Raw genomic sequence first — 10,840 nt, 5'->3', positions numbered from 1 at the left:
GCGGGGACGTTGCCGCCATGGGGGAGCTCTTCCGCAGCGAGGAGATGACCCTGGCCCAGCTCTTTCTGCAGTCCGAGGCCGCCTACTGCTGTGTCAGCGAGCTGGGCGAGCTGGGGAAGGTCCAGTTCCGCGACGTGAGTAGCTGCCGCCGTGAARAAAATGCCCAAATCGCCCCAAACGGTGGCTGCCGCCTCCGTTGTTCACGGCATCGCCGTAGCTGGGCCGTCAGCGAGAAGCTGACAGGCCACAGAGGCGCCTGCTCGTTCACCTCCGGGGCAGTTGGCGCCCTGTGGAGCTAGTGCAGCTCCCGACGGGCCCCAACGCTTGGACATTGCTGAGGATACTTGTTTCTCTTTGCAGTTGAACCCGGATGTGAATGTATTCCAACGTAAATTCGTTAATGAAGTCAGGAGGTGTGAAGAAATGGACCGAAAGCTAAGTATGTCACTCTCTGATAAGCTTCTAGGTCCATAGCTTTTATAGAAGAAATTAAAGTAGGCTAAACCTGTGTGTTACCAGTGTAACCCAGTGTTAAAAAGCAAAGCGCTGGCTGGAGAAGTGAAGACTGCCTTCCTATCTTTTGTCAGACAGACTGCCTCCAAGGATTCATTTCCTGGTTGAAAGATGATTTTTAACCCAGTAAGACTACCTTGGAATTGAAAGAATTCACAGCTTTTGATCAGGCTAGATGGAGGTTAAGATGGAGATAAATTGATGTTGAAGTATGTTTGGTTAGCATTAAGAAAAACTGTGTTGTCTTTCCAGGGTTTGTTGAGAAGGAGATTAAAAAGGCAAATATTCCCATCATGGACACTGGTGAAAACCCAGAAGTACCTTTTCCCCGTGACATGATTGACTTGGAGGTAATTATGTGTATTAAGGCCCAATAGCATTTGATATTAGATGAAAACAGGGGAAACTAAGAAATAACTGTAGCATTTAGTGGTAAAGATGCATTAGTTGTAGTCCCCAGCTGTCAGTGAAAATGCTAGCCACTCTAATTCACAACATCTATGTTTTACCTGCTCATTTATCCAAATACTTTTAGAACTGAAAGCCTGAATTTTGACTCATTTAAATGGATGAAATTCCCCTCAAATTGTTGGAGCTGCATGATTTATGGTGGGTCTATGTTAAAGCTGATCCAGAGTTTAATGATTTTGGAAAACACTCTGTATAAATGCTGTCTGTAAAAGATTAGCTGAGCACAGAACGTTTAAAGCTGCCTGAAGATAATGACACAGACTGAGATGTGTGTGCCATAGCAGACTAAAGATAGCATCCATAATTGTGTGTAGACTGCACATGATTATGAAGCGTCTTGTCTGCTATATTGTTGTAATAGGTCTAATAGCACTTATTTACAGAATTATTTTAAGGGCTTTTTTTTCCTTTCTCTCCTTTTCCCATCTTACAGGCAAACTTTGAGAAAATTGAAAATGAGCTTAAAGAAATCAACACAAACCAGGAAGCTCTGAAGAGGAACTTCTTGGAGCTGACAGAGTTAAAATTTATACTACGCAAAACTCAGCAGTTCTTTGATGAGGTCAGAATACCGGAGTGGATTAGTACTTAGGCAGCTGGTTCTTCTCCCCCAGAATGCCATTTTTAATCTCAAATATATTTTTAGTTGCTATTTTGGATTGCAGGGTCATTTTTGTACTTTGTTTAAGAAAGCTTCTTAAATTTTTTTCCGTTTTCATGCAGTACACATAGCTACCCATAATTTACATCTTATGACTTTTTTTCAGTTAATCAGTGCTTTGTCTGAAAATTATGCAAAATACATAAGGCACTAGTAGTTCTTAAAACATRTCAACAGACAAAAATTTGGTGCTACAGTGGGCCCTTTCTTCAACGGATAAGGGTTTCTCTGATATGTATGTGCATAAACAGAGTCATACCTCATTTACACACAGATATTACAATCAATTTCTCCTCAGTCTTTGAACTATTATGCAGAGGTTACTCGTTATATTCATAATACAAAAACCATTAAAGTTAATGGACTTCTTTGGTTTTATTGGGCCTTTGATCAACCTTGAAGTTCTCAGAGGTAAGTTCTGGAGCAAGTTTGTCATTCAAAATCTTCCAGTGTTTTATCTAAGATCGAATAGGTCAGTAAATGTCAGAAGCACTGTGAATTTTTTCTCTCAACCTGAGAATAGCTTCTCTGATGCCATTCATGATACAGTGGCATAGAGCCTGGATGAGAGAAGCTTAATCCTTCATCTTAAAGCTTAACGATTTCAAACTGTAGAAGCTCTTTGTTAAAACTTCAGTGCATGCCTTTTAGGAGGGGAAGGGACATACTCTTGCCCAGTACATGACCAATTCCCTCCAATCCAAGGATTTGATCGGAGAGTTCTTAATGAATTTGGTTTCTGGTATTTACAAAGGCTTTAATCAAGTAGAGCAGGACTCCTGCAAACTTCAGACGTTTATCTAACAGACCTTTTTTGGTGCAAGATGCTGCTGCCTGTTGAGACACTGGGGTTGTTCCTGTGCCAATATGAGTCGTAACTGCTGCTAGCATAGATATTGCTGGTGTGATCGGTAATGGGGTTGGTTTTATTACAAATAACTTATCTTCAAGTGTTGAATGTCCACTTACAAGTTACTGGGTCTCTCTGGACAAATAGTGATAACCTGATAATCTGTCACTTAGCTGCATTAAGGTGCCACTGCCTGTCTGTTCTAACTGAATATTGAATAAAACCAAGTGCAGCTAGTGCTGTCTACATTTTTTTAGTTACTCTCCTCTGTGGTGAGAACTAGCTGCTGTTTTTGTTTGAGTAGAGTATTAACATACTAACATTTAAAGGTCAAAATCTATTTAGTTCTGAAACAATTACATCAATTTATCTACATAATAGGTACTAATATAAGACTTCAATGAGTTTACCGTTCTGGCCAAAGAAAACTTATATATGCTACTGCTCGTGTTTGATAACACTTTTTTTTTCTAATTGTAAACCAAAATCTTTCCAAAATTATAAACCATACTGCTATATGTAAAAGCAAACTGAACTCCTGATGTATGAAATTCAACACAAGTATTAAAACTGTAAAACTGCCTTATTTAACACTAAACAGTTCTACCTAAGAGATTCTGACTAGTCCAGGACTTTCGAGCTTTATGCAGTCGAGCTATTTTCCCAGAATATTGTATGCTTCATTTCTTCATGCTGTCATTTGCACAGTATTTTCAACACTTGAAGACTTTAATAACCTGTAATTAAGATTGTGCTGTTCATAGTAATAAATTGCACAAGAAATGGCTTACTACTCAAACTACTTTGTGCGTGGCATTTGCTATGCTTACCAGAGTTTGTGCAGTGGGGGAAGGGGAATGGTAGAATTTTTTCGCTTGTTCTTTTTATGTCCATTCTAGTCAAAGTAGCCATTTCTTGTCTCAACATACCATGTTGATGATTATGATCCTTTTCTCAGTCTTCTTGTCTTTRCTTGTGAAGAGCAGTATGAGCTGGAGAGATTTTTTTGAAAGTTTTGCCATAAGCATCCTAGACTGAACATAAAAGAAGACTGGAAAAGTAATGGTTAATGGCATGCAGTCCCTTGTCTCTCTTTCCTCTTAACTCTTATCACCATCTGCTTTTTTTCTTTTTTTTTTCTTTTAACATCTATCATTTCCTTCTGGGCTCTGGATTAATAAATTAGAGGGTGAAACAAATCCCTTTTTAGTTCTTGTGAAAGTGGAATTTGTTTTGTTTCTATGAACTGTAAGGGGCTTGAGTTGTATGCATTATGTACAGCAATCTAGAACCGTTGTAGAGCAAAACTGCTGCCTTCCTGCTGTGTAGCATTTGGTTTTCTGGCTAAGCAAGGGTAGGGAAAATGACAGGTATTTTGAGGCCTTGAAATTAAAGGTGCTGATCTGCCTGAAAAATAAGTAATTTAAAAATATTTAATAATCTGTTTAGTGTCACGTGAATGCTTGGTTTTTTTCCAGTCCCAAACAACTCTGATTTGTTTAAAAAAAAAAGAAAGAAAAAGAAAAAAAAAACTACTACTTTGTAGTAACTTTATATTACACTCATTGCTACTAAAAACTCTTATTCGAAGTAAATTTCTAGACAGAGCAGACTCTTGTTTACTTGCATTGTAGCTGGATAGCTCTTTCATTTCCTCATAGTCTCTCAATTGTTTATTTCTGATAAATCTCATAATACTGATGTAATTGATCCTTCCAGAACCAGTGTTGCTATCCTGTTCCCCTTCTAAAAAGGGCACCATCACCAAATCAAAGGGGTTTAGAGATGAATTTAAATAACTTATTTTCTTACTATGGAATAAATTATTGTGTATGTAAGTGCATGTTTTGTAAAACTGGTTTGCTCTGTTATATTTAAGCTGTTCTATTTTGTAATTCCAACCCCTCTGCAGGACTTTTTTTTGTTTTATACAGTGTCCTGAATAAAGGACACATAGCCCCAGAAGAGCTGGGAATAATATTAAACATTTGTAAGAATTACTTTCTCGAGTGAGGTGGAGCAAAACTTTTCACATGTGGCATCTTCTTGTTTTATATGTTTTATATGTTAAAATCTGGAGAAAATGAGGTAAGCTTCAAGTAGTTTAATGCACACCTTACAAGAATTATCACAGAGAGTATCTTGACTACTGATAAATACAATACAAGCCTCTTAAAATATTTACCTTTTTCTCATTGTCTTTCCATATCCTGAAATCTTGATATCAAATAATCACTAGAGTGKTTGATCTGTATGTTTTGTTTGGGATAGGAAACTTGCTTATTTTGATTATCTTCTTTATAAAACAAAATTTTAATTCAGTTTATTGGGTATTGTAACAAGTTGACTAAAAATTGGAAGTATCAGAATTTCTCCATGTTGGCTTTTTAAAGTAAATTAGAAATCCATTATTTTTTGTAACATCTGTAAACTTGTATGGACAAGCAATTGAGCTGCATTTTGTCAGCCTTGCAAAAACTCTCTTTGCCTATGGTAAATATTTCCCTTTGATGTGCAAGTAAAATGTTTTAGAGATCTTTTGCTAAAATTATTAGACAATTACTGTGTGAATAGAGAAACTGTGGCTGAGTTATTAAACTTGCCATATACTCTTGCAAGACTGCCATGCATGTGTGCATACAGTTTACATGTTCTAGGGTCAAACTCTACCTTCAAGTATATCAAATACTGCAAGGGTCACCTYCTGCGTACCACAGAGGGTAGAATTTGGTCCTCTGTTTGTGTTAAGGAACTCTTTAATTTTCCTCATTTCATTATATAAGCTGCAGAGGTAGAAATAACTGTGACAAAGGCTTCTGAATGGAGTATGAGCATGGCACACAAGAGGATGTGGTATGAACATCCTTCCTGACTTTAGCTGCTGACACTTACAAGCTATGTTCCTAGGAATTTAAGAATTTTAGGCTGTAAATTAATTGTAATGAATGACATATAAGCTACTTCCCATTTTAATGCCTGGGGTCAAAAAAAAAAATCACCAAATTGCCTTAAGCAACATATTTTGTGTGTCTAACAATAATATGTAAAGTCAGTATGGTAAAATATCTGGAAAAATTAATGGATTTAATCAGAAAGAATATTCTTGTGTATTATGTGTACTCCCTGGAGGGAGAACTTTTGATGGCCAGGGAAGAAAATTACCATCCAATACTTTCAGGTTTTGGTACTGACTCTTAACTACTTGCTGCATCAGTGTAGATACAAAGTTGAATCAATCAGGTTAGCATCACCTGTTTCTMAAATGAATGAGGCATTGCCTTTGCTTTGAAGTGTGGCAGAAGGCTTGTAGGCAGGTCTTGCGTAACTTGTTGTAAGGCTACAACCTGGTGAAGTTGCATATTGTTGTAAGCTCACGTAAGCKGTCTATGGAAGACTTACCTGAGCGGTATCCTTCCTATTTGTGTAGGACAGATTACTGAACTATTTCACATGCAAATATAATATCCAAGGACCTCTTAGAAATGCCTGTTGCATCTGGTATGCAGAAAAATGAACGAATAGTGGAAGAGAGAATCTGCATGTCCCTTCATTCTCTCTTCCCTCTGTCCCCCCTCAGGACTAATGAGAGTAAGGTTTGTCAGTCTGCTTTGTATCGTTTAAAAAAATGGTTCTTAGGAACATGACTTGTATTTAAAACTTAATAAATTTGGGGAAATTCTGCCTTTCTTCAGACTTATATACCACACTGCCCCCATGTTCTGTTGCAGCAGTCATCAGATCTTTCTATTGTGGAAGCTTTGCTGAGCCATTCCACTTTCCCTCTTGTTTTTTTCCTTCCTTGTGTGATTCTTGCTCTCTTTTCTATCCTCTAATTTCTCTTTCTGCTATTCTGTGTTTTTTCTTTTTTTTTCTTTCCCATTTCACAACTGTCTCCTGGTTCCTCATTCCCTGCATGCCACTAACTAGTTTCATTAGATATTAATTGATTTGTGAATTCAGGCTGAATTGCATCATCAGCAGATGGCGGATCCAGACCTGTTGGAGGAATCCTCTTCACTTTTGGAACCAAGCGAGATGGGAAGAGGTGCTCCACTACGACTTGGGTAATGACAATTTAGACTTCTGTCTTGCACTTGTCTGGGTTGCTGCCTAGTGTTCAACCCATGGAGTTCATGCTGTTTGGAACACAGCTGTTGTAGAACTAGCAGATGAGTGCTGGTCTAACACTGGCTATTGGTCTCTCATTTTTTTTCCTACATAAGTTAATTTTCCAGTTCCTGATTGTGCTTCAGACATTTTTCTCTGCACAAAAAGTTGTACTATTTTTTTTTCTTTGTAATCCTTTCCTAGTGCTTTTTCAAACAGTCTGAGCCATCACAGCTTTATTTGAATCCAGGAATTATTCTGGTACATAATACTCTGAAATAACCGTGTAACTGTATAGTTCTGGACCCTCCTTATTAGCTACTTCCAGGCTTCCTTTGTATGTCTGTAATTCTTTTTCTGGACACAGACATTTGAAACAGTGAGGTCCTCTTGAAGCCCACCTAGAACATGGTAGTCTATGGCAGCCTTGTCTGCTGTAATCCTTAGCATGTAACTTGCTGGGACCTGTTGAAATGAACAGTAGCAGGTACAGAAGTTGTGTCTATATGTAATTGCTTCTCCTCTGATCGATGATTTTTTTAATTATATTTGCATTTTTATATACAAAGCATATATATGTGTGTGTTGTTAATCAGTTAAATTCTGTTAAACAGTCATAACTTTTGGTATAGTGCAGTTGTTTCTGTTGTGCTTTTATCTCTGTCCCTTTGTAAGGCTTTTCATTTGGCTTAAAGAACTAATTAAAAAACAAGATTTTTTTTCTTTTTTTTTTTTTTTTTTTAAGTCCTTATGCTCCTCAATACATGCAACAAGTTTTGTCTTTTTGATGTTTGTAGTTCTTGTGCATGTCAACTTATCAGTAACATAAAACAGCTTATTATCACGTTTCCCTCCCTTTTTTTTTTTAGCTTTCAGACTAATGCTAAACTCCAGTAGGCGTCAGTGTTTTGAGTACTAGCCTATGTATGCTTTTCATTGCAGAGCTTACGTTTATACTGTTCCTTTAACAGGTTTGTGGCTGGTGTGATCAACCGTGAACGAATCCCTATGTTTGAGCGCATGCTGTGGCGAGTGTGCCGAGGCAATGTATTCCTGCGTCAAGCAGAAATTGAAAACCCCCTAGAAGATCCTGTAACGGTAAAAGGAACTATCATGTACAGAGGCAAAAGTCTCAAATGAGTAAAAGGTTTTGCTTGTAGGTGTGAGCCTCTATCTCATAATGGGCTCCACGCAGGCAAACATTTGTATTACTCTTCACAGTATCCATTTGCAGTGTCTGAGGCTTTAATGACAAGTGGTTTCCAGTGTTACTATAGCAAAAATAGCAGGGTAGGTGATGAATGCTGTTGAAGAGGTTGAACAACTCTGAATTTGGATTGCAGTGTGATGTAGTTGTTTCTCAAGCACAAAGAAAGTGCCACTCCTGTGTGCAGTTCTGAATATGTAGCAAACATCCTTGCAAGACAGGTTCTTTGGGATATTAGTGGTATATGACATCTGTAACTCATTTACTCTGAACTTGGACCTCTTTTTCTTAATTTACTAACCAATAATTTAAATATCCACATGAGATTTTTTTGGACTTATTACTGGTATAAATGATAAATAATTTTTTTTGCATTCTGTTTCCTCTTTACTGTTGCCTCAAATTAGCAGACAATGCCTGCACTTTGGGAACTATTGCTCTGGCTTTAAATGGTTAAAAAAAAAGGCCATAGGCTGCACTGAAACAAAGATGGAAATGTAAAAATTCAACAACTCCTCCTTTGTTTCTGGCAAAAGGCTGACTTGTTCTCTTGTCAACTACTGCTGGTAGTTGACTTGTTAAATTATCTGTCTGCTAGGGAGAGACTTTGTTCTTATTGTGCAACACTTCCTTAAATTGAGGTTACAGCTAACGTAATTATTCTTGAAACATTATGCTAAGGTTTCCTAAGTAAGGTAGAACAATAACTTGTTAACAAATACAGGAAAGGGGAGCTAGCTACCAAAATAAAAACAGCTGTACAAAGAATGTGCCATGGGCTTCCCTGGAGAATCAAAGTTGTTAAATCTCATTTTCATTTGCTCTTTAGCTTCTTGCTTGATTATGTAGGTGAGCTGACTGCAGTAAGTGATGATACATATTTTGTTTCATCTTTACTGTTTTGGACACTTAGCATTTTCCCCAGATTTTCCTGTTTATTGTATTACATAGAATAGATGATAGATATTCTAGAACATTTGCTTCAGTAAACACAAGTATAATAGGCATCTTCAATATTGAGGCTAAAAGCATTATGTTTCTTTTGAGTGATTCAAAGTCCATTCTTGACTCATTATGCGGATATAATTTCTATATGGACGGATTCAAAGGAAGGGAAAACAGATYTCTTGTAATTTGCTATCATGCTAATTTTTGCGAATAGCTGAGCTGTTACAATTCATTTTCTTCTGTTCTAGGGGGATTATGTGCACAAGTCTGTGTTTATCATCTTTTTCCAAGGTGACCAATTGAAAAATAGAGTCAAGAAGATCTGTGAAGGGTATGAAAGTTACTTTAATGTCTTACAGCTGGACATCATGCTGTGCACAGTAACCATGAAAGAGCACTCTCAAAATGCATATGGAAATGACTTGACATCCATATTTTTTTATCTCCTTATTTCACAATGATACTAGATATTTTGATGGCAAATAAAACATACCACAAGTACCTCAAACATGTTTTGCAGCCAAATTAGCTGCTCGCCAAGCCTGTAATGCTCAAAGTAGATGACTGCTTCTTTATAGAATGCTTAAAAGCGATTGAGTTGAAGTGTTGAAACTGACTCTTCGACAAACCTTGTATCAGAAATGTCAACAATATTCTCACAAAGGAGATCAACAGCTGATTACTTCAGAAACAGCTGCATTGGCATGATAGCAGCACCCTGAATTGGGACAGCTAATCAGCTTCATAACAGTGCCACTGAGAGCCTGATAATGCAGGGGGGAGAGGATTTTCTTCCACTTCCATTTTCTTAAGAATGAATGTTTTAACATTAAGAGTTTGACTCTGTTTTTTAAGAAGCATTCAACTRCTGTTTTGGTCGTAAGCAAACTTTTCTATGCTCTTTTGATTTAAAGACAGAAACCATTCTAGACAGTTGTTGCTGATCAGGACATTCTCTTAAAGCACTCCTTGCTTTATTTCTGCGTTTACGCTCAGCCATCTGTTACCCTGACTGGTTTTTCTTCTTTCCATCTTCRTTGCTAAGGTGGCTTGCATGTCTTTCAGATTCCGTGCCTCCCTCTACCCCTGCCCAGAAACACCCCAGGAGCGGAAGGAAATGGCTTCTGGCGTCAATACCAGGATTGATGATCTTCAGATGGTAAAATAAATGAGTTCAATGTCTTTTTACACACACGTACACATGCACTTGCACACTTGAATTCATCTTTGGCTCATATTAAAAAAGGAGAATTTCTGGCTCTATTAGATGACCGTAATTTCAGCTAAGCAAAGCATCTTGAAACCAACAGTTCAGCAGTGCAAGAAAGATGTTTGGAGACGATATATTTAGTTTCTTTGCAGGGTTTAAGGTCATGGAATGCTTTGATACTTTCCAGAAGGATGAGCAGTTAATTATATACAAGTAAATACAGAGTTGATGCAGAATTGTGTACCAGGGAGCAGAGAAGCAGTGTGTGTGTGTGAAAAGATACCAAGTTTCCAACTCTGAAAACTTGCTTCTCTAAATGCCTGTTTCCTCTACCAGAACTTCAAATATATTTAAATTAGTATTGTTATCTCAAATTGGAAATAAGTTAACTTAAGTTGKTTTTTTTTCTATCTGTCTTTGTATTTTCAAATTGTGCTGTCCTGAAGAGTTTCTGCTTTACAACTAATCTTTGTGCAGCAGCCTGAGTGTTGGTAAAACATAATTAGCACACAAAACTACTGGGTACCAGCTCTGCTACRTTTGATACTTGCTTTAGGGAAAGGCAGTAAGTTGTCATGCAGAAAAACCGACTGAAGGGATTTGAGCCAGCAGTCGAAAAAGGTTCAGAAGCTAAAAGGAAAAAAGCTTCACTCTGAACTGTTTTATTTGACACAGATCCTCTCTCAAGATAGAAGTTATGTAGTGTAGTTGTTTAGTAATTACAAAGTAGGCAAGCATGCAGAAGCAATTTGACAAGCAGAACTCAAAACTGCATGTGAATGCTCTACTCTGTGTTCTAACTTCTACTTTAGTCTCAAACTTTCCAGCCTGGGGACCTGACTTGGCCTGAGTTTAAACACATTCCAGTTGGAA

The 10,840-nt window shown here is 37.6% G+C and overlaps 1 protein-coding gene across 3 annotated transcripts in view; it reads left to right on the top strand.

The window, feature by feature from the left end:
• Nucleotides 1-6: 6 nt before the first annotated feature.
• Nucleotides 7-10,840, top strand: part of ATP6V0A1 (ATPase H+ transporting V0 subunit a1) — a 32,497-nt gene continuing 21,663 nt past the window's right edge. For 2 of the 3 annotated variants that reach the window (XM_085310361.1, XM_085310363.1), the window contains exons 1-8: nt 7-134; nt 361-439; nt 766-863; nt 1,418-1,546; nt 6,456-6,559; nt 7,574-7,700; nt 9,006-9,088; nt 9,823-9,916. In XM_085310361.1, the coding sequence (XP_085166487.1) occupies nt 18-134; nt 361-439; nt 766-863; nt 1,418-1,546; nt 6,456-6,559; nt 7,574-7,700; nt 9,006-9,088; nt 9,823-9,916 (831 nt within the window). In that variant the 5' untranslated portion in view covers nt 7-17. The remainder of the gene's footprint in view (nt 135-360; nt 440-765; nt 864-1,417; nt 1,547-6,455; nt 6,560-7,573; nt 7,701-9,005; nt 9,089-9,822; nt 9,917-10,840) is intronic. The other variant, XM_085310362.1, reaches the window with a different exon arrangement.

The sequence above is a fragment of the Rhea americana genome, unplaced genomic scaffold (assembly GCF_003343005.1).
Source record: "Rhea americana isolate MKP2758 unplaced genomic scaffold, rheAme1 scaffold_319, whole genome shotgun sequence".
NCBI classification, from domain to species: domain Eukaryota; kingdom Metazoa; phylum Chordata; class Aves; order Rheiformes; family Rheidae; genus Rhea; species Rhea americana.
Note: the sequence above shows the minus strand (reverse complement) of the source record. Positions and strands in the feature narration are given on the sequence as shown.